The sequence below is a fragment of the Tympanuchus pallidicinctus genome, unplaced genomic scaffold, assembly GCF_026119805.1.
Source record: "Tympanuchus pallidicinctus isolate F22 unplaced genomic scaffold, pur_lepc_1.0 scaffold5, whole genome shotgun sequence".
NCBI lineage: Eukaryota > Metazoa > Chordata > Aves > Galliformes > Phasianidae > Tympanuchus > Tympanuchus pallidicinctus.
Genome location: NW_026294769.1, coordinates 2,956,627 through 2,981,728, shown reverse-complemented (window position 1 = coordinate 2,981,728; position 25,102 = coordinate 2,956,627). Strand labels below are relative to the sequence as shown.

The 25,102-nt window shown below is 36.4% G+C and overlaps 1 protein-coding gene across 3 annotated transcripts in view; it reads right to left on the bottom strand.

The window, feature by feature from the left end:
• The window catches only part of CDH12 (cadherin 12), a 329,076-nt gene that overhangs the window by 93,426 nt on the left and 210,548 nt on the right, over positions 1-25,102 (bottom strand). For all 3 annotated transcript variants that reach the window (XM_052704301.1, XM_052704303.1, XM_052704302.1), the window contains exon 4: positions 14,614-14,908. In XM_052704301.1, coding sequence (XP_052560261.1) covers positions 14,614-14,908 — 295 coding nt within the window. The remainder of the gene's footprint in view (positions 1-14,613; positions 14,909-25,102) is intronic.

The window sequence follows — 25,102 nt, the reverse complement described above, 5'->3', positions numbered from 1 at the left end:
AAAGTTGCTGTAGCCTGTAAGAAACACCAATGAGGAAAGTTGTGTCCTAGATAATATCTTTCTCAGAAATTATTTACTGTGGAAAAACGGTTTTGAACTTGCTTCTCTGTTAATGGCTTAAAACAACCTAATTCTGAAAAAATGGATAAGCAGGTGATGTTTCCTCCTGAATGCCCAGCGGAAGCCAATCTTCTGTTATATGGTGGTTGAATACTTATCTCCTGCTTCTTAAGTGAATGCTCAGACCATTACTCTCTTCAAGAAGGAAGCTGATTTGTTTTATATAGGATCATTAAATATTCATCAGGCCAAAAAGAGGGAGAAGTGAGAAAGATTAAGAAAGGCTCTATGGCCTGGTGGTTAAAACAAAGGTGATATTCAAAGCTTCCCTTTTTAAAAAAAAAAAAAAAAAGGAAAGAACTAAAGCTGCATCTCCAGCATATTGTGCAAGTTTTCTACCTACCTCACTGCAGTCAAAGACAGATGACCTCACCTCCAGCAAAATTTTGCATGGAATATAACACTGAACTCTGAAAATGTCACTGACTGGCATCCAAAGAAGAATTAAGTATATCTACTTTATGAATTCTGACAGTGCTTAAGCATTAATTGGCATCTGGCTGCTCAGCCGAGTAAAGTTCAGACAGTTCTGTGCACAAGCAGATTGCAGGAAGGCTTAAGTGACATTTTAGGAACCCATGGAAAAAAATTCATAGATTCTTTTTTTTTTTCCAGGTTTAGGCAGGCACTAAGAAACTACATTTGGAATCAGTGAAATAAATCCGTATGGGCATATAACCCTTCAAGACATATCCCAGATCACTTGCTGCCAAAGTGTGAAATTTGAACTGTGTATGATCTGGTTGAGCTCCAGAGATCCTGCTCCAACTGCCTGGCCAAATTTCCAAAACATATTGGTTCACATCTCTAATGCATACCAGAAAATTTTAGCTCAGTGCTGTTTTAGGCTTCAGGCTCAATTTTTAATTGCTATTTGGGAGCCTGCCTATGGTTTTCACAATCATTTCCATGGCCAGCACTTAGACAAGAAAAAAAAAAAAAAAAAAAAAAAAAAAAAAAGCAAGTTGCCCATAAAACTTTTTCATTTTCATAATACATTTACAAATATTGTGTGAGAGCATGTGGGTAAAAAACACTCCTTAATGAGATCTTACTATCAAGTCCAAGAACTCTATAGCTCATAAGAGCAGTACAGACACAATGCACACTGTGCATGCAAGTCAGTAAACACTCAAACCATAAAACACATTAGCAATATGGGCAGGGAGGCTGATAATGGCCTTAACATAGCCAGTCTGGGTAAGTGTAACAGTGGATATGAACCATCAGGACATCTATGCAAGGCACCAGTTGATTTAGTGTCCTGAAGTCCCTTGCAACACACTGCCATAAAAGCTACTCTATCAGGACTGTTATTGTCCCCTTGTACTCCCCAAAGTATACTGATAAAGGTGGCTAAAATATAAAGTATCCAGAATGCAGTATAACTATTACTGAAGCTCCACAAATTCAGCCCAGCTGTAGATCAATAGGATGTGCTGGTGTGGTTCTCATCCCATGTCTTTCCATTAAATGAGCAGTTCAAATATCTCTTCTTGCGGTGCAGTTGCCCAAAGTAAGTACTCCTGCTTTACAACTAACCAGCTTCATACGGATTTAGGAAAGTAGTCCATATTGGCACATTTTAGGTCATTTATGAAATAATTCCTTCAGGAAATAACAGAATTTGTTTTTGTTTATTTGTCATAAAGAAAAGCTGAAAAGGGAATCCATTATTTCTTTTTACTGTAGCAATCCCAGTACTCTAGTGTCTGAATCTGGACTGTAGCAAATAAAAGCAGTAATTTACATATATCCAGACACTCCTCCTCTTCCTCCATAAATGTAAATGTTCCCCTCCTTATTCCTCCAGTAATACTGCAAATAGAACTAATAAACACAGTTCTTCAAGGTATCATGTTAAACCATTTTTTTTCTTTGCAATTAGGGGAAGTTGGTTTGTTTTCTTTTTTTCTTTTTTTCTTTTTTTTCTGTATGATCTTTTGAAGGCACATGGGATCATCAGCTGTTTGAACTATGAGGTGTTATGTCCCACTGGATTTTGCTCAGTGATTAATAGTGTGCCAACATTTAAAACTTGTGAATGGTGATTCATTCAGAATCACATGCAAGAACTATGAAAGAACCCCAGGACTACCTAACATCTGCTAAAAATAGTCTGACATAGTTTGGCTTGGAATTCAGGGATGAGGTGAGATGGAGTGGAAGCAGAAAGAAAAAGTAGATGAATTTGGAGTTACTGAACCAGAGAAGAAGCAAGTGGGGCTGATAATTTGAGCATCTGTATCTCTATCATGTCTTGCAAGACTATAAATTACAATCTTGAGCATATGAACCTTCAGGCATATATGTCATCTGAATTCTCTCAAAACTGTGGAAAATATTGATTACTGTTATCCTACTGCTAAAGGTCAGCAGAAATAAAGGCTCAGAGGCAAGAAGTGGAAGTAATTGAGACAATAAAAGTTTTCCACATGGAATTTTATACATTTCATCTGTTTAAGACAGGGCCTGATAGAGATGTATACTGTATAAAAAATAAATAAACTATTTCTATCCACCTTTTATTTCCAGGCAAAGTCAGAAATGTCAAAAATAGGAAAAAAAGTATTTTGTAAAATTATGTGACCAATTTAGAGAGTATACAGTCACTAGAACTAACAAAATAGGGATGAGAGAAGTATCTGACATGCCCTTTTAAACAGTTGATAAATAGTTGTGTCTGGATACAACCTCCTCCCATAAAGACGATGACACAATAATCTGTATAAATGTGTGTCTAATTTTCTTCTAGGTTCTAGTTCTAGTCATTTAGAGAGGCAGGATGGTAATAGGCTTCTAATTTGAACTTCCTATGGTCGAACAATATAGAAAACCTAGCCACATAAAAATGTTATATTTAAAAAAAATTAGGATACTAGTTCAGAATAGAAGTATATTGTAAATTGTAAAACTGATGCATGGTTTACTAACAGAAATAAACATAAATTAAGTATAATAGTACAACAGAACTGCTTAGGTTGGAAAGGACTTTAAAGATATCTAGTTTCAACACACCTGCCATGGGCAGGATTATCACTCACCAAATCAGGCTGTCCAGGACCCCATCTAACCTGGCACTAAACGCCTCTGGAGATGAGGCACCCACAACTTCTCTGGGCAGCCTGTGCCAGTGCCTCACTACCCTCTGAGTAAAGAACTTCTTCCTAACATCTAATCTAATATCCTCTCTTTTAGTTTAAAACTGTTCCCCCTTGTCCTATTACTATCAGACCATGTAAGAAGTTGGTCTCCCTCCTACACGTAAGATTCTCTCAAGAACTGGAAGGGCACACAGTGTGGTCTCCCTAAAGTCTTCTCTTCTCCAGAATGAACAAGTCAAGCTCCCTCAGTGGCCCTCTTCTGGACCTGCTCTAACAGCTCCATCCTTGTGGTGAGGACCCCAGACCCTACTTTAGACAATGCTAAGGAGAGTGCACTCCCTCAGATGAATCAGGACCCTCAAGTCCTCCACAGAGCTGTTCTCAATGAGATCTTCATCCACTCTATACACATAGCTGGGATTGCCCCAAATCAAATGACTGCAATGCCTTGCACTTGGACTTGATGAACCTTATTAAGTTTTCATGGGCCCACTTTTCAAGCCCGTCCAGGTTCTTCTGGTGTCCCCTCCATCTATTATGTCAACTGCATCACTCAGCTTAGTGTTTTCACCAAACTTGTTGAGGGTGTGCTCAATCCCACTGTGTAAGTCAGTGATAAATAGCACCACTCCAAGATAGACCCCTGGAAGGACAACAGTTGTCACTGTCCTGAGCCCTTGATCACAACTGTTTGGCTACAATCATCCAACCAATTCTTTATCCACTGAACATCCACCCTTCAAACCCATATCTCTCCAATTTAGAGATAAGAATGCGATGTGGAATCACATCAAAAGTTTTGCAGAAGTCCAGACAGATGACATAAGTTACCTTTCCTTTGTTCAGCAATGCTGTCACTTCATCACAGATGCTGCCAGATCTCCCTTCTCATTTATCAGAGCAAATACACTCTCCTTGGCCTGAGTCTTCTATCCAATGTACACATAGAACCCCTTTTTGTTATTTTTCACATCCCTCACAAAGTTTAGTTCCATCTGTGCCTTGGCTTTCTTGATCTCATCATTATATGTCTGGACAGCATCCATGAATATGAATGATATAATAAGAGATACTCTTCAACTCTGGATTTACTCACCTGCCTACTGTGTGATTGACCACTGTGATTTATATTATCTTTCTCAGAATCTCTATCCACAAAACATCATTCCATCTTCAGTGGGTTGAAAACTACTCAACAGTTTACTTCCAGGGAAAATCAGATGTAAGCATCTATGTACTAAGTAAGATCAAAGTGGTCAGTTGAAATTACATCTCTGGAAGTACCTGCAAATGCATTCTCACCTAATGATACGTGCATATTGGTGTGTCAGGCAGCCATTGGTGGAGATCCCTTTGTCTACTTTATGTTGTTTTCCTTATCCTTTAAAACAGCTCCATAGGAATACTCATACCACGATTACTAATTTTTAATTAATTGGTATCCTTTAAACTTCTAATAAAAAAATTAATTTGTGGATTGTTAGCAGAACCCATATCAGCCTCTTTAGGAGTAACATTCTGAATCAAATCTAAAACAGTGTTGAAGGTGATACATTACTCTCCCATAGCTCCTTTAAAATGAAGTCTGTACACTCTGTAAAATTTTCCTACTTCCTCAGCTTCATTCTTTACACTCACATGTAAGCTCATCTGTTTCCAGTCTTGTCTCTAGCCCTCAATGATTTCACTGCTACTGATGGCTTATGCATAGATACCCAAACACAACCGGCAAGGCTGACAGTGAAATATTTTTAAATTACGATTTTTTAGGTAGTTCTACTTTTCCATTTTGTCCTGTTTAATTCCAGAAAAAAAGTACTAGCACACACGAGACAATAATACTGACTCTGCTGAGTTATTTGCAAAGAGGACAGTTTTCTTCATTTCCATTGATCTTTTTCCTACTTTTTTAGAACCTGTTTTGTTGCAGCCTTGGAAGCATGGCAGAGAAACCTTGTCATGGCAGAGAAACTGAGAAACATGCAAACCAGTATGTTTTCAGCTCCAAAGAAGGCTGCCTGGCCTACAGGTTGCTTGCTAACAAGCAAGGGTCTACCCCATACTTGGATTCTCAGGTTGGAATAAAAAATGGTTCTCTAGGAATTTAGAAGCCACTTGTGTAATGTCAATTAGCTGACCAGGGACACATCTCACAAAATGGACATGTCTTTTCAGAAAATATTTTAACGGAACTGCATGTCTTTATCTTTCAGTTCTACAGAAGGTTATAAAAATAATTACTCCTTTGGAAAGGTTACAACCAGCACTGTTTAGATATATATTGATCAGAGGTTGGAGGGAGATTAAGTTCATGTAAGACCTGTAATAGTACTTTAATCAGGAAAAATGTAAAGTGTATGGGATAGACATCATGTTAGATTGCCCATCCATGCTGTTCCTTATTACAGCTGAGGAGAAGTGGTAAGTATCTAGGATCATTGAATCTTAATGTCCGCAGTCAGATACACTTACTTAATTGGGCAACATGCCTTTTAAAAATACTCCTTCATGTGCTGTTCCTCATTCTGCAGAACTTTCACACCCCTGTTTTCAAAAGATCCTTTTTCCTAAGCTTTCATTTTCATCTGCAGTATCTTTGATATAGACTTTAAATCTTACAGAATTCTCCAAACAGAGAATAATCTGTCATTCACAGAATATTTGCAATTTACATTTTATTCTCATTGTTCTATTAAAGCCAGATTGTCATGAACACTTTTCTTATCATTCTTCGCCTTCCTAGAATTACATCTAATTTGCCACATGGAGTTATTTCTGCATACAGAATTAAAGCCCTTAATCTTATTTGGTTTAGTGACTCCCATTTGCTTAGCAAGCTTGGAGACTATTTTGCCTTCTGTCTTGTCCTACTCTAGGACTGATGATGACTTGATTAGTCACAATCCATCAGTGACTGATTTCTTAGGCCAGTTATCTTAGTATAAATATAATTCACATGTGCTTTAATTATTTTGACTTAATTTTGTGTTATATACAATATACATATACTGTGTGTATATATATATTGGAGGAGAAGAACACTAGATTTACATATGCTCATGTTCACATAAAATATTCAAAAAATGCATTTTAAAACTGACTTGTTGTCATTACTTGCAGTTTCTTTGTAAAAAGATGGCAAGGACTTGATTGCTTGTAGTGAATGAAAACCTACCTTGTGCAAGTGAAGTTTTTCAATTTTTCTTCTTTGAAAAAAATATAAATAGAACTGAACTAATATGAAAAAATAGCTCTGTCCTTAAAGAAAAATGATGCTCCTAGCCATGCTGGGAGCAACTTGAAAAGCAGCTTTCATAAAACATATTTAAGGTTTACAGTCACTCGGCGGCTAAGAAAAGTAATACTTTTAAAACATCTTCAATGTTTAAAACCACTTGGTGGCCAAAAGAACAGGTCTTGCTGAAAAGATATTTAAAATTTAGAGCCATTCTGTGGTACAGAAAAAGCAACTTCTTGTTAATTTTTAACAGTTACAGCTGGTCAGTGACTAGTAAAACAACAATCAATACAATATGTTTTATGTTTAGACATTCCACATGCGTGTCTAGAAACAATTCCTGCATTTCTCAATGCTACACTAAAACACCTGTCCTTCAGTAATAGAGTCACTGACAAAAATCAACTCATAATCCTAACAACCCTAACGCAATATATTCTAAACCCAGAGAGGATTATGCAAACCACAATGCAGTACTAATAATTACTGAGCTTCTCGGTGTATACTAAAAGAACTAACATGATTCAGCATCATAAAAATAATAAACAGCCACATTCAGAGTAAAACCAAATAGCTTAGTTTCAATTACAAAAAAATAATATTACTGGCTGGGAAACCTGTCTACATCAAAAGACTTGATGTAGATGTGGAGCTTTTAGAGAGGGTCAGAGGATGGTCATAAGAGAGGAACACCTCTCTCATGAGGAAGGTCTGAGAGAGCTGGGCTTGTTTAGCTTGGAGAAGGCTCACGGAAGTCTACACTGTGGCTTCCAGAACTTGAAGGGAGCTTATAAAAAGAAAGGGACCTAATTTTTAGATTGTCTAATAATGAAAATAAAGGGGAAAGGGCTTCAAATTAAAAGAGGGAAGATTTTCATTAGATAAAAGGAAGAAATTAATTACCCAGAGGGCAGTAAGGCCCTGGAACAGGCTGCCCAGACAAGCTGTGGATGCCCCATCCCTGGAGGCTTCCAAGGCCAGGTTAGATGGAGCCCTGATCTGGTGTGGCAGCCCCACCCATGGCAGGCAATTTGGAACTAGACGGTCTTTAAGGTCTTTTCCAATTTAAGCTATTCTGTGATTCTATGAGTTATTACAGTGTTGTGGAAGTAAGCCACTTTTTATAAAGCTTTTTAAAACTGCTAAGTGAATCACTGAGTGTGTGTATACATATATATTATTTACATAGAAAAACAGTGTTTCAATTTCCATAAAGCTTTGAGCAAGGTTCCAAACCAAAGAGTGATTTATAAATAAATGAATAACACTGAAAATAGCAGCAACAATAATAGTAATAATTTCAAAGAGAAAACATCTTTTTAATACCTAAATAAAATGTAGAAATCAAATGGTGGGGATAAATGACCAGTCTTTTACTAGAGGGAGACTGCCATTGCCATCTAAACTCATAGACAGCCAGTAAAAGAAAACATACAAGCAGGTAACAACTTGACAAAATTAAACAATTGTCTGCAAAACATAGCAGGGGAATGGAAAGGTCACCAAGTCACTGAGATTTCACACTACGATGGACAGTTGGCTGAATGTGAGCCAGCAGTGTGCCCAGGTGGCCAAGAAGGCCAATGGCATCCTGGCTTGTATCAGGAATGGAGTGGTGAGCAGGACTAGGGAAGTCATCATGCCTCTGTACTCGGCATTGGTGAGGCCTGACCTCGAGTACTGTGTTCAGTTTTGGGCATCTCAATACAGAAGGGACATTGAGGTGCTGGAGCAGGTCCAAAGAAGGGCAACAAGGCTTGTGAGGACCTTGGAGAATATGCCCTGTGAGGAGAGACTGAAGGAACTGGGGCTGTTCAGTCTGGGGAAAAGGAGGCTTAGGGAAGACCTTATTGCTCTCTTCAAATACCTGAAAGGTGCTTGCAGTAAGAGCAGGGTTGGTCTCTTCTCACTGGTGACAGAGGACAGGATGAGGGGAAATGGCCTCAAGTTGTGCCAGGGTAAGTTTAGTTTGGATATTAGGAAAAAGTTCTTTACATAAAGGGTTGTTAAGCACTGGAATAGGCTCCCCAAGGAGGTGGTGGAGTCACCATCCCTGAATGTGTTTAAAAGCCATTTGGATGTGGTGCTCAGGGACATGACTTAGCAGAGAATAGTTAGAGTTAGGGTAAGTTTGGTTAGGTTGTGGTTTGACTTATGATCTTCAAGGTCTTTTCCAAGCTGAGCAGTTCTATGATTATTTGAAAGTAACACACCTGGGAAAATCTACTTTATCAGAACTGTCACATAGATGGGTCATACCTCAGTTACATATCAAACGTTATTTGTGAAATCACTGTGGAAAATCCTACTGAGCTATTGGTTTAATGATTACCCATAGACAAAAGAGACAAAATGGTTGAATTAGATATAGAAAAGAGGATAAACAAGTCATTGTTATCCTCCTATTCAAATTGAGTGCAATTCTATTTTGAATATTTCATCCAATTCCCATCACTGTCTTTGAGAACTTTCAAACACCAGAAAAAAAGCATAAAGATCATAGTGGAGATGGTAGAATTGTACACGGAGGCTGCACAGATTGTACCACCAGACATCTACCCATGACATTACGTAATTCCATTTAAATACCTTATACCAGGGTAAGCTCTTGGCTACACAAAGGCAGGCAACTGTACGCAATGTTTAACCAGAGTGCAGGTTCCTGAATTTCTCTCTGCCCACCAGTTCATATGATTAATTTTCTACAGATTGATATCCCTTTATATTAAACTACTGGGTACATTAAACATATACTTACACATTATAAGCTTTTGTCAATGCTAAAGTATAACCCTTACTGAAGTATTAACTTCAAAAGGAATAGTGCCAGAGACTTCACAGAGGCTGTCTGTAGCCTGCACTAGGAAGAATACATATAACATGCTTGTTATGTTCTAGCTGCTATTTTGTACCATGGGGGACGCCCAGTAAAAATAACCTGATACCAATTTTCTAACATCATAGAGCATTGTAATGTTACCACTGAGGCCATTTTAAATAGAATTCAACTATAATCAGAAATACAGCTGTGTAATGTGAACATATTCCATTACTATTTAATTAATAACCAAAAGGGTAAAAAAATTGCCTTGATGTCCTCTAGTTTGTAGAGCTCCCCAAAGCACTAAAGAGTTAATCTAGTGGAAAGGTATGGAAAAAAATTGTCTGGGAAGGAACACATGGTATCTGTAACTTAGGGAATTAATGAGTTTAGTATAGTCCCAACTGTAAGCATAGAGGAATAACAGCAGCACCTTTGAAAACAAACAGTAAATTGTGGCACAAGTTGTAAATTAGTCACATGTAATACATCATTAAGAAGATGATCAATTAAAATGCCTATTTAGTGAAAGAAATGCAGATATCTCTGTATATATCTTTATATTTGAAATACATATTTAGCTCTTTCCTTGAGTGTGTGTTAATGCTGGTATGCTGTAGTTCTGATTCACTTGGACATGAAGTTTCAATAATAGGATAACTTTCATCTAAACTTGCTCTGTATTTGCATTCTCTCAAGAGTTCTCCTCCAAAAGAAGCTGGTACAGCCACCATAATCAGCAACAAAATTAAGCTATATTTAAAGACAACATATTTTTCTAACTTACAAATTCAGAAGCTTCCTTCCCCTTCTCAGTCTTCATACATGGAGATTTCCATTTCTAGTTTGTGCTGTATTTTGGCATTCACATTATTTCAAGAGAACATTTTCAGATAAAGATGGCTAAATCAAACCAATACCAGAATAAAGGAAAAAAAAGAAAAAAAAAGAAAAAAAGTCTAGACCCTAAGCTCTTGTCAGTTTCCTAACTAGGCACAGGTTAACATAATAGCAATTTGTGTTCAGTTCTACTCCATCTGCTGAGTTTCTCTGTAGGGAACTTAACATCATTGTTCCTTCTGAAATAAATACTTTGTCATCCAGCTCCTGTATTCTACAGCTCTTTGCTCCGATGGTTATATGAGCAACAATGTCAGCTTCTGAGATAACAGCATCCTTTCACTACAGTATATAAACTACAGACTCTTAGAAAAAATAATGAAAAATCATACATTAGTAAAGTAGCCTGCATGATACAGCAGTCTGTAACTAAGACATTTTTAAAGTCAGTACTTCTTTCATGTGTATCTGTGATAAATCTATTTGTATCCCCTTTTTGTAGGTGAGTAGATTACACTGCATGTGTGGAAGGTGTGAAGTTAATTGCTTCTGATGTAAAACAGGTAGGTATTCTGTTTTGCAGGTGTCTTAAATTAGTTTTAAAGCACAGAAAGCATCCTGCTGATGTTGCTTTTTCTGAGTAAATAGAACATGAAGAAATTTGGTTCCCAGTAAAGAATGCATCATTAAATAGAAATAGTAGTCCCAAAATTATCTTGTATTCAGAAAAATCTAAAAGATGAGCACTATCTTAATATTTTTTTTTAAGGAGTGGTAGTGATTAGAGGAAAAAACCTATCTACTGATCAAAAAGAAAAGACAAACAAACAAACCAAAAAACAAACAACCCACACAAACCAAAAACCAATCAAAGAAAAACCTTGGTCTACAGACAGTGTAAAACAAATTTAATATAATCTCAAAGAAAATTTGCATGGAAAAAGTCCAATTTTCACCTAAAACATGCATAGACAATAACACAGTTATTAGAAAATGCAGGTGCTGTATCCAAATGTCTCATAGTATCTCTAAATGTTATCTATATTCAGAAAACCTGATATTAGGATCCTAGGAATTTTTATATCTTTTGCTATCACCACGGTACAGGATTTTATTATAGATTTAGGACTAGAGTTCTGAATCTGGGAATGAATGCTAAGGTGTATTTTCAGCTACCAAAGCTTCAATGACAGCAATTAATAGATGTAATAAAACTGGGAGCAGTGTAGCTGTGAAAATTTCTAAACAGTGTGTAAGGGCTCTGAAGGACACCTTGTTTCACAAGAGTTCCCTGCTCTGTACATTCCTTTCCCACCAATGCAGAGTGTGGGACTTAAAAGGTATTTTGCATATGTCACTTTACTGCAGCGTCCAAATGGAATATATTCTCTGTGTTTACAGTGGGTGTTGTCTTAAGAATTTTACTTGCTGGTTCTCTCTCAAATTTGTCTATATTCTGCTCATTATTGCCATTTAACTCCCCCTCTGCTTGGCTCTTCTGAGGCTCCATTTGGAGTACTGCTTCCAGGCCTAGAACACCCAGCACAAGAAAGACACTTGGAACTCTTGGAACAAGTCCAGAAGAGGACCACTAAGATGATTAGAGGGCTGAAGCACCACCCTTATGAAGAAAGATTGAGAGAACTGGGCATGTTTAGCTTGGAGAAGAGAAGGCTCCGGGGAGACCTCATTGTGGCCTTCCAGTACTTGAAGGGAGCATATAAACAGGAGAGGGAATGGCTGTTTACAAGGGTGGATGGTGACAGGACATGGGGGTATGGTTTTAAACTGAGACAGGGGAGGTTTAAGTTAGATATTAGGAGGAAGTTTTTCACTCAGAGGGTGGTGATGCACTGTAACAATTTGCCCAAGAGGATGTGGATACCCCATCCCTGAAGGCATTTGAGGCCAGGCTGAATGTGACTCTGGGCAGCCTGGTCTAGTGGTTGATGACCCTGCCTGTAGAAGGGGGGTTGAAACTAGGTGATCATTATAGTCCTTTTCAACCTAGGCCATTCTATGATGATCCAGCATAAGTTTCTACAAAATGCAGTCAATCTTTGCATGTGAGTATCATGCAACAATAAAAAACAGTAAACTGTTGGTCATCATCACCTGTCATAGAAATTACTAGAAAGGAGGGAAAAGAATCATGATGTAGCATATTTTCCACAGAAAACAAATAATGTGTATGCATGCATTTCATAAAAGACACTGTTGCAAAAATACAGTAAGTGAAGTTTAAAATGTTAGGGACTTCAAAACTGATGACTAAAAAATCTTAGTATAAAAAAAAAAAACAGGATATGTTTATTAGTACTTCTGCCAAAGCAACCATATGCTAGCACTAGCTAAAAAACTCTAGCTAAAAAATCAAAGTGATTTTCTATGTTGTCCTCAGACAGTGGTAGATCTACGCACTTCTATAGGTGAAACTAAATAGTACTGATAATGGGAAGCAGTAACTGCTAAATCCTCCGAAAATTTAGAGCTTGTGTGTTGTAACAGGAGCAGTGATAAGAGAGTGAATGGAAGTGGGAAGACCTGGATCTGAGAAGGCACTATCTCCTCGCACATCATAGAAGGCAATTTTCTGTATTTTTGCTGTAAGACAACCCAACAGCAAAATCTGCTATCTGCTTTAGTAACCACTAATTGGAGTTTAGGCCTCCATTTAGAGTATTTTTTCCTTGACTAGACTTTTCTGATCAATTTTTATCCATCTTTAATTTTTGCTATGGAGGAAAATAAACTGTTATGTGTAAATCTTCTAGAGGTAGTGAATGTGCCAGAATAATGTGGAGGTCAAGAGGACGTATTCTTGCCATAGCATTTGCTGTTGTTTGTCCAAGGGAGAATACACTGAAATCTATTTATTTTAAATAGATGTCTGAAGGTTGCATAATAGTCATTTACATTTCAGTCTTGCAACTCCTAGTCAAGGTAAAAGCTATAGTGCACAGCATACCTTGAAAAGAAATCCCCATAAAATCAAATCATGATTAGTATTTTACCGAACATCCATAGTTGGAAGGGACCTTTGAGATCATCTAGTTCTAACCCCATTACTATAGTCAGGGACACCTCCCACTAGACCAGGTTGCTCAAAGCCCCATCCAGCCTGGTCTTGAATCCTTCCACGGTGGGGGCATCCACAACCTCACTCAACAACCAGTTCCAGTGTCTCACCATCCTTACAGTAAGGAATTTCTTCCCAACATCTAGTCTAAATCTACCCTCACCCAGCTTAAAGCTATTTCCCTTGTCCTGTCACTTCCATGCCCTTATAAGAAGCTCCTCCTCAGCTTTCTTGAAGATCTCCTTTCTGGTGTTGGAAAGATGCTATTAGGTTTCCTCAGAGCCTTCTCTAGGCTGAAGATATGCAGCTCTCTCAGCCTTAACTCATAGGAAAGGTGCTCCAGCCCCCTGTTCATCTTTGTGGTCCTCATCTAGACCTGCTACAACAGCTTCATGTCCTTCTTGTGTTTGGGGCCCCAGAACTGGAAGCAGTACTCCAGGTGAAGTCTCAAGAGCAGAGAAAAGGGGCAGAATCACCTTCCTTGATCTGCTGTTGACACTTCTTTTGATGCAGCTTAGGATACAGTTTGCCTTCTGGATTACAAGTGAACCTTGACAGATCATGTTGAGTCTTTCATCAATTGACACCCCAAAAATCCTTCTCCTCAGGGCTACCCGCAAGCCATTCTCTGCTTTGACAACATAATCTGAGTGTACATGTCCCTGTTCATTGCAGGGATGTTGGACCAGATAACTTTTCAAGACTACTTCCAACTCAAATAATTATATGATTGTACAATTCTCTGCTCCCACAGTAACATGGATACCATGTTTGCAATCAATCTTCTGTTTTGTTGTTGTTGTTCTTGTTTTCTGGCTTAGGAATCTAGTGCACTAAATATCATGACTAAATAGGTTTTCAAGACCTCAGCCAAGTCTGGCTGGATCTCTCCCACTTCTATTTTTCATTGTGACTGCCAGGTGAGGGCTATCATTACTTTCAGCATCTATGAGGTAACAGGATGAAGAATTCTCCCTCATATCATAACTATGGGATTATGCAAATGCTATTAGTTGTGCAGCAGCATAGGCAGGAAAAATAAACGGCAAGATGTTTCACAGCAAATAATGAACACAAACTAGGAGTAAAAGGGGACACACTTCATCACATGCAATATCATGTCTGAGAGTACAGAATCTCTGAAACAGTATCTGCCATAAGTACCATTTCTATTCTTCTCATGTCTTCAGGAATTAAAAGTTAAAAGGACTCATTTGTGTAGGACAATAACTTACTAAACAAGCAAATAAAGCAAAAAATGAAACTAAAAAATGAAACTGCAATATGCATATTTCTACATACAGAGTGAGACATTTCCCTTCCCTTTTTCTCCTCAGCAGGAAATGCATATTGAGACAATTAAGTTATCAAGAGTTATGCAATTAGTTATCAAGAGTTTAAAGCTTCTTACCCACTGGAGACATTTCTGGTACGCTGGCAATGTAAGGCCCATCCAGAAACTTTGGCTCATTATCATTAATGTCCTGCACTTTGATGATGAACTCTGATTCAGGCTCTAGTGGCTTCTTGGTGTCAACATCCACAGCCTGTGCTCGGAGTGTGTAGAAAGGTTTTTCTTCTCGATCTAGGCTCCTTATGGCATGAATGTCTCCTGTGGTCTCATCAATAGTAAAAACAGTGCCAGCACCATCTCCTGAAAGGGTATATTTAACAGTGCCCACTCCCTTGTCCAAATCAGAATGAAGCTTGAGAACAAAAAGAAAAAAGGGAGGAAAGAAACATTAATTGCTTTTTCCAGGCTTGAAAGTAATTATTATTTTTTTCTTATGTAAAATAAAAAGTGTTACAGGAACCAATTTCCTATGTCTTTAAGTGCACACAAAAAATGCAAGTAGAATGTTAATATTTTTAGCTCTATCTGATATCTAGGACAGGCAGCATTTCAAACCTGTTTTCTGCCATGAATGCTGCTCAGTACTAAAACTGCAATGAAAAAGGTCTTCAGATTTATTAGAAACCAAAACTTAAGACCAATAATGGAAAAACAGCAATAACTGCATCAAACAAATTTGAGATTACATGAGAGGGTGTCAAAATCCTTCACAGGCATTTGGCTTTCACAGAAGTAGAAGAGAATCAGCTCATTTTCATTTCACACACAGCTTGTTGAAATGCTAAACAAACTCAAAGTCAAACCTGGTTTAAAAAGGACAATACACTGCTCTTCCATCATAATACATATGAAACAGAATTTAAAAATACTACTTCTTTTCCACAAATAGTAGATCGTTTATTTCTATTTTTTCTAAGATACAGAGAGAATAATTTGAAGTTAGGCTTTCTCTTCCCTTTTGGAAAAATACGTCAGTTCTAACTCAATCATTTTCATCTTCAGTACCAATTTGCACATTTTCCAGCCTATTTGAATGTCAAATCTCTATTTCTACTTTGAGAAAATACTTAAAAATCTCCAAGAATTTGTGTTTGCCCTTTTGATCATTGTCTACTATAACACTGTCTTTAACAGAAAATGTAGGCATTTTTGAAGTAGAAATATGGTCTGATGAACATCTTTCTCAGTGTCTTTATCTGATTCATGCTCATACTTTAAATACAACTAGAAGTTCTGAATATATACTCAAGGTTACATCGCAGATGCTGAAATAGCTTTTAAAATACTCACCTGCTTGTCCCACCTAATGAGGTCTAAAGAGATCTGCTATAATGGACACAAATTGGAATGGTGTTTTCAAGAGTGAATTCTCTTTAAGCAGATTATGGATATAGGCTTTATTTACATGATATACTGTCCAAGGTGAAACACAATAAAGGAAACATGGGACATGAAATGAGATTATGTAGAGAATGAATTGCTGAGAAACATAATGGTTTTGGTAATGGGGCAAGAAGCTAAGCCACAGAGAAAGAAGAAAAGGCAATTATTAACATTTATAGCTATTGCCTTGAAATTGAAAGTAGGTCCTTGTGACTGTGGAGGAGGTCATAGTTTGTGGGATAGAGTGAACATAAACATAGTCTCTTCTTCGTCTACCTTTTCATTTCATCATTCCTGCTCAGTGAACATACTGGATTCTGATCTTTCATCTAGTTACCCCCTGTATGGGATTTTAAATTACTTCTCCAGTCTGAAAGGAAGCATTTTGCTTCTTGAGCACTGGTTCACTGTGGAAAAATTCAAAGGAAGTTAATTCTTTTCTTCCTGGGGAGTTAAATATTCCTTGCTTGTAAAATGGAAAGATAATGGAGCCTGAGATAATTAATATCTATTTCTTCCTCATCATTTTAATTTAAGTGGCTTGCAAGCATCCTGCTGTTCCATTATACCTTGTTCACCTGAAACTTGCTATTTTTCTTCCGTTATCAGTTTTAGAGGCTTACAGACACAAATGGAGTGAAACAAAATAATAAATCAAAAAGATGCTGAGAAAGCTCACAGAAAAAAATGTAATTTTATAAAGGGAACCTCAGCATTTTCTTAGTTGTTTCATTGTATTAAACAAAGTATGTCTGGGCTTTATTACGATGTCCCCCTTGCTCCATACTCCTGGACAAAGGAATATCACAAGGAAAAAGAATATGATATCCAAGCAAGGATCTGTAAACAGGAAACCATGCAAAGAATATTGACTCTTCTCCTATATCCAGTTATCAGACCTGGAACTAAAGCTGAGACCGCTGAGTCTCTCTGATTGCCAGCTGAAGGGTTTACATTCAATTAGTAACAAATCCAGCTAGGTTTATAATATCGAGAAATAATTATACTTTTTTTTTTCCACCAATAGGGGAAAAAATAAAAAATATAACAAGAAGAAATCAAAACAATGGCTGCTAAAAGAATGAAAGTAGGATATAAGTACAAGCAAATCTCAAATTTACTGGACTTGGCAACTAGTAGCACGAGCAATTCTGTAGTTTAGTTGTGTTTACTGTGCCTCAGAAATATCACTCAGCTGGTATAATCTAAAAATCATTTCTTTGATTTAACCAGAATTGCATTACCTAGGATTTGTCACATTGTGTTTATTTCATCAAACCATGTCATAGGCTCCTCAAATGTTGTTGCTGGACAATGAGCATACTTATTTGTAACCCATATTGAGCTATCCAATTTGTGGGGCAATTAAACATTACAAAGCATCTAATTACTGTAGTTAAGAAGCTGACTGCTTTAATTTAAATTGAACTAAATTCTCCAGCAATAAAATGAGATGCAACACTGACATTCAGATGCAAAGACAGACAAAGAGGAACTAGCATTGGTTGGACTCAGTAGCACAGAATTTGAGTTGGAAGGGACATTTAAAGGTCATCTAGTCCAACTCTTCATCAATGAACAGGGACTTTCACAGCACTAGAAAGTAGTCTTGGCAATGAATACTTAAAATTTTCAAGAAAGGAGTTTAAGCTAAAGAATAAACATGCACTAATGTATCTTGATTTTATATGCTACATACTGTATTGCATTAGGAGAAAAGACACATTTTGTGCTGAAGAACATCTGGAACATTTGCAATACACTATTTTTTCTGACACTGTGTGCACCAGTAGTCTTCTTCTGGTATTCCAGTTTTCTTCCTGATTTGTACTTATTTTTTTAATTCCCGCTTTGCTATCTGGGAGCTATTGGGAACAGGTGAACGGTTGGACTGGATGATCTTTTAGGTCTTTTCCAACCTTGGTGATTCTATGATTCTATGACTGAACACAACTACAAGACAGGCAAGTCAGGAACATAACTACAAAAATCTTATTGAAACTCCCCTAACATGTTTACATTTCAGAATTACTTAAATTTATTAAGACTGTGGTACAAACAAGCGTATTCATATGAATTTTCTTCACTATTACATTTTCTCTGTAAATTCTGAATGCTGAAATTCCACAGAGGTTTGAAAATGCAAATGATTCATTTCAAATATATTCTGTTATCCTCTCTACTAAGTAACACAGAGACAATTTTAGGGTCAGATCATTGGACAAATCTACCATAAGTGTAAAATTAATCATTTCTTGCAGCAAACTCTGTTAGTGCAAAAAACTATGACTATTTTTCTGTAATGGCAGATAAAGGCACATTATCCCATAATTCTTTTTAATGTGTACAAACAATAACACATATGGCAAAGGAAAAGACTGAGAAAAAAAATCAAGTATGAATAATAAGATGGAGAGCATTGTGAAGTACATTGTTTAAATCTATGCAGAAACTATGACAGTGTTCTTGAATCACATCCAGTACCAGATGCCAGACTGAGTCAGTCTACTGGGCCACGTGATCTAACAGTCTGCTTCAGCCTGCAAGTAGCTGACAGCTAGTTTGCTTCAGAGAAAATGAAAACGTTGATAATACAACTCACCACAAGCATATCAAGAAGAAACTATATATTAGTTCTACAGGCAGTTATGTCTAATTGCTAGCAAGCAGTATGATTATTGCAATAAATGTTATGGCAGGCCATAACATTTCCTGTCCTTCCTTACCACCACTTTGAAAAACAAAGCCAACTTATTTTGAGAGAAAAAAAAGAAAGAAAAACAACTGTGATACTCAATTCATAGGTCCATTAACATCTGTATGTCTGCCTAAGACTTCCTTCTGAGATGTAAGGTTTTAAATTCTCCAGACCTACTTTTTCCCCGCTTCCACAGAAAGATTGTATATTTCTAATGGCAGACATTAACTTTGTTAGTATTCTGTGGCAGAGATTAACTTTGAAGTAGCAATGTTTCAGAAAATCGAATGATGCGTAAGGACATACTTTTTATAAGAAGGACCTTCAGAGCATGAAGATGGCTTCTGGTGGTCTCCATGAACTTTTATTCATTACTAATGGTGAACTAAGCACATCCTGACAGCTCAGTAAGACAAACAGGTTTTTTTTTCTTTTTTTTTTTCTAAAAGCAGATTTTATCAGCTTACAGCTTTAACAATTCAGTGTTATTAACTCAGTGTTTACTGAATTTACACAGATGCACAAATAATTTTATATGACTTCTGTAAACACTGGTAAGATCAGCAAATGCATTAATTTAGCATACTTTAAGTACTACTGTATACTCTTTGCAGAACTGAACATGGTAGTAGCACGTATTAGAAACGTGCATTCCTTGGTAGTAAGTTCTGCAGCATACTATGCAACTGATTCTCAACCGTACATCTTAAACACTTCAATCACTTGCATTAATGAACTTTGAATGTTTTGGAAAGTCGAAGTACTTAATGAATTCATGGATATTGGTAAAGAAAGCAAAAGCAAAATAACAACCTACAGAACAAACAAACAATGCAAGAACAAGAGACGGAAATAAAAAAAAGAAAATAAAACACTTTTTAAAAAAAGTCGAGGAATATTGAACTGAGTTTTATTCTGTTACCAGTATCATGGGCTAAAAAAAATCATGAAATAGTAGCTTGAACCGAGGAAAAGAAAAAAATCATGATTTGTGTAAGGAAAAGGCAGATGCAAAGCTACTATGGCAATTCTGATCTGTAATGTCTTTGTGGTGGAACAGAGAAGACCACTACAGAAGAAAAGGATGTAAATGACAAACCTTTCATACTAGCCACCTAGAAAGACTGTATTTGGAACACTTCCCTTTTTAAAGAGAGTTGTTTGTGAAGATATGTATCACACATCTTATATTGGCAAGTACTGTATGATCTACATAGATTGCAGAGTTTCATTTAAAACTTGATCATTAGACTGTCATTTGTGGCTTTTATATAAATGTTATTATTTCTTCCAACTAAAAACACAAGCTGATTTTTTCCCCCCAAGATACAAGGCAGTGGGTCACAGACTTTAATTCAGGAAACCAACTTATCTAAAGAACAGAGCAATTGTCGCTAATCAAATCAAATACTTTTATTTTCTCCTGCCTTCATCACACGAACATATAGAGATACCCTTCAGAGGACATTTAGGGACAAGACATTATCTGCTCAAGTCACGTTCAGTGTAAATGTTTATTGATCCAAAAATTTGGATGACTAAAGGCACCTTTCAAATATGCAGCTAACATGCATTAATCAACCAAGATCCCAGACTAAAACTGGTGTCAGGAAGTTAGGACACAATATAAGCATATGGGAAGAAACAGTAACTAAAATGATGTAATAAAAGAAAGATGAATTAAAAAAAAGAGGAAAATAATGGTTAATATAGATTGTTTGGAAAATATAGTTTTGTTTCTTTATAAGGCTGAAAACTATCTGCAATAAGAAGATTTATCTTTGTACTAGTTCTATAAAGGACTTTTAATTGACATATCCACCCACAAATAGCCTTTCTTAGTTCTATGACAATATTAAGTAATAATTAAATAACTCAATTAAAGAAAAAAATATATACATGTATATATATAATAAAGTAAGACTAAAAATAATTATTTGAAATAGCAAGTTGTGGAATCTTAAGATCATGATTAATTTCCTTAGAAACATATTGCTATAGTTTCTTTATGTTTTGTAAAACATCTACTTTCAAGAATTGGCACTTATCTAATTTTTATAGGAGATAAAAAAAAACAAAAAACCAACACAACATGGTTCTTTCTTAATTACCTTTTATATACTGTCCAATTTAGATTAGTATACTTTTTTATTCAAGAGGAATTAAATAGGAAAGTTTTCTACCTCTTTCTAATGATTTGTTTGTCAAATAAAGCTGAGTTTTATTTAAATTAAATCACTGATTATCCAATTAAATAAAACCATTATCTCCTTCTGTCACAGGGATTTAGTTTAAGCATACTAAGTCAGACCAGACTTTTCCAATAATGAGTGTGGCTGCCAGTTAGTAATATTGATGGTAAATAAGTCATTAGGAACAAATTAGCAAGGAACAAAACCTCTACCTGACCTGGTCTGTTCAAATGAATCCTAATCTTTCTCATCATTGGTGACTTAAGAAGCGATGAATTTCTGTTATTCCATGCTCCTCCAGAAAAACTACTTTTGCTGCACTATGCTGAATTAAAAAGTAATGTGCAAAAGCACATTCTTAAATAATTATCTTTTTCTTTCCAAATTAAATCAATTGCACAAAATGAAAGCTCTATCAACACTAGCTTATTGAACATACAAGTAATTATACATGTAAGTTACAAGTTTCATATAATTCTGATGATGTTTTGAACCATCATTTCAGTCAGAGTTGATGCATACAGTGTCCTGAGCTTCTCTTTTTATCTTAAATGTATTAATATTGGAATTCAGTTTTGCACTAAACTCCAAATTACAGTGTCAACTACTTTAAGACTATAGCTGTGTTTAATTTCATTTGGTAGAAATAATAAATAAAACTTATTTGACTTCTTCACCTTGCTCAAATCTGTGTCTGTAAAGTATCTGAAAAGCTGTCAGGATGTTCATTGTTTCAAGTCTTTCAAGCTTAACCATGTTTGTTTAAAAAACTATCTTTTATTTTATGGATTAGAAATGTCTTCAATAGAGATCTTGCCTGATGAGCTGTGTTAGGTACTGGATGATTTTTTTTTTCTTAAGTTTTAGAAACATCTTAGTACGCAGAGATGTTCTCCCTCCAGTTCCCATCACAAATTTCCATGTTGCCACAACTGCCCTTGTGAATTTCAGTGTGCCATCTCTTAGGGACTAATCCATGCACAGTTCCTAACTAATGGTTATGTTGACACAGAGGCCTTCCTCAGCACCCTCTGTTGTGATGTTCACACACTTCTGTTACTGCTTGGAAAAGAGGGATATTTTGAAAGTATCAGTGTTCTGCAGAACTAGAACAGTTTATGGGACCAAGAACCTGTTGAAGCTTTTACCAACAACAGTATGGTGACAAGAAAAACACAGATTCCAACAACAGATTTCAGTAACAGCAATTAGACTATAACCAAAGAAAAAAGATTGAGGAAATAAACAAAATTCCAATTTCTTATTTCTCCAATGCAGTTCCATACATCTTACTGAAATAATATCATCTACAATGAAGTGTGCAGCTGCTGGTGACAACTCTTTGGAAATTCTCCATCACATTACATTTTTATAATTCCAGAATTTTGTATAATATTTCACAGAAACATAGCAGAGGATTGAACCTGGAATCCTTAAGTCCAAAGACCTCAACACATCAGGTGAGAAAAGCAATGCCGTGCACATATCCCTGTGAACAGATGCGGTATTTTCCTTTTACTATCATGTACTTGAAATTCACAGTAAGCTATCTTTTGGTTCAAAGGAATCTGTGCAAGACACCACCTCTCATAGATGAATGCATTTCAGTTGGCAAAAGCAGATATAGTTTGATTTACACCTGTGAAAATGATCATTTTCAATCAACATCAGCACTTGGCTGGAATCCTGGGGCTATGTTGGATTGTAATGGTGACGTCTGAAACTGAGAAACAAAGAATGGGAAGTTATGATGACCAAGGGTCCAGGGAAAAAAAAAAAACATCACAGCTCTAAGCAGCAGACACCAATGCACCTTTTCAAGGCAATACTTACTTTTTAATTCTAAAATCAAATGAAGGAAAGCAATTACAACCAAATTGTGCATTCTTGCTATTTAATTGTGTGAGATCTGCAAAACACTTGATGTTATTGCTGTAATTTATTAAAATGGCAAAGACAAAGGTGTGGTGCTCTTTGTAGCTACCATACATGATTGTAGCACTTCCCTTTTGAAACAGGAATCTGTAAGAGAAGCAAAAAACATCTGCATCTCTCTAGATACCATACACTTACTGAAATACATTATTTTGCACTATGTTCCCTGTTGTACCTGTACCATAACATATATAAAAGATCAATGCATGAAAATATGAATTACAATGTTTGAATAAATATGAGAACTTCTCCAAAAGTAAATCCTATTTAATTATGCTGGACCGTGGCATCAGAGGTGGATGTTGGTAGTATGGCACTAGAGGTTGAACCTTCCTACCAATATTCCTTTCCATGTTGTTGCCGGGTGACAGATGGCAGCAGAGAGGCAGTCTGACAAATTGACGTGGAAGTTTCAGAAATTAAGCTGTTGGTAAGGTTAGATATTTTCAGTGTAAAATGAAGTGTAAATACTTGCCAAGTGAAATGACAAGATCTGTTTTCTTGCAAGTGTGTGAAGGCAATTTGTTTTTTGTAGAACTGCACTACAGATGTCTTAAGCTACAGGACACAAAATCATATAGTTTATGTTCCATATTCCTTATACGTTAACTACTCAGGCTTTAAGCTGAAAATACCATCAGCCACAGGGGACACATGCTTGAATACCAAATCCCACATGAATGGTGTATGAGATTCCTCATTTCACCTAATTATGGGCCATAGCATTATGGACAATGTTTTTCTAGATATTTTGATTTCCCATAGAAGCTGTAGCTACACAGCTGCTCAATTCCAGGGACATTTTTTCCTCATAGAAATTGCCCTACTGATGCCAATGGCAATACCTTGGTATATGCTGAAGAACTGACTATGAATATGTCACCAGGAAGACAGTGTATCATCATATATTCAGCTTCTTCAGTGGAAAAAAACCACCACAACAAATCCTGACTACTAACAGCCATCATGGAAGAAGAGTATGTCAAATGGCACCTGTGGCACTCTGCATCCACACAGTGCTTCCCAGGGTGATGTTCACTCCTCTGCTCCCAACTGCTGGAGTCAAATTAACCCTTCACACTTCCAAATTTCCCTCTACTGTAACATCCCATCTAGCTAAAGCTAGCCTCTTTTAGCCTGACTCTTCAAATCTGACTTGGGCTCCCTGAATCAGCTGTCCAAAAATTCCAGAGGCAGCTTCTCCTGAAAGTCAAAGACTCCCTAAAATAGGTTTATCCTGCTTTAGGCAGTCACAGTTCCCTGACATTCAGAGACATGAAAGGACACAGATCACCATACTGACTCCTGTTGCACTACCCTGTGGTCCACCTATGCTGTAATCTTTATGTGTATATCTAAAAGACAAAAATAGTTAATAAAAAATCAACTAATGATAAATACACAATTTTAGCAGCAGCTCTATTGTAAAAGAACAGGTTACTGTAGTTATAAAACAATAAGAAAGATGAGCTGTAAGGCCTTTCTGAGTAAAGACATACCTGGAAACATATGCTGAAAGAGTTTCTGTTTAAGGCCATTGCATTTGGAGAGGTCAAAGATTCTAAACTGATTCTACAAGCTTATGTTGAATTTGACATTGATTGGGATCCTAAAGTAGCAAATGAATCTTCAGCCATTTCATTTTATATTTATTTTGGTATGTTCTTCAATGCCAATCTGAATTTGTAGGTCTAGAAGCAAGGGCCTATTAAATTCTGTTGGTGCTGATTAAGCTTTTTTTTTTTTTTTAATCTTAATACATCAAATATTTTTCTTCACTGATTAGATTGAAAATGAATATATAAAAATCTTTTCCTCATGTATTTAAATTTAATGCTATGTTAAATACAAAAAACTTGCTCCGTAGATCACACTTGCTGCAAAGCACTGTCAGCTAAGGTGTCTCTTTTTCCTTGATAACGACACTTCTGAGCATGTAGGAAATGACAGAGCAGAAGGATTCCACTTCAATCTGTCTGTCACTATGACAAGATCTACTATCATAAAGTATTTAAATACCTCCCATTTCTAAATAGGAAAGAAAAACAAAACAAAACATCATCTTAGTTTCTATCACAGAAGCAAAAAATAAAGTAAAATAAAATTTTAACACATACATTTGAGGGATAATTTTAAGATATTTACAGGCACAGGGTATTACGCATGGAAAAGAATATTATCTGAATTTTTAATTGCCTAGTCTTCATTTAGCTTGGTCCTCAAATAAAAAAACACAACATTATACAAAATAAAATACAAAATGATCTAGTATTCATTAATCAATTATGCTTAAAAGGCATGAGATAAAGCCATGGACAGTACAGCAGAGCATTTGTAG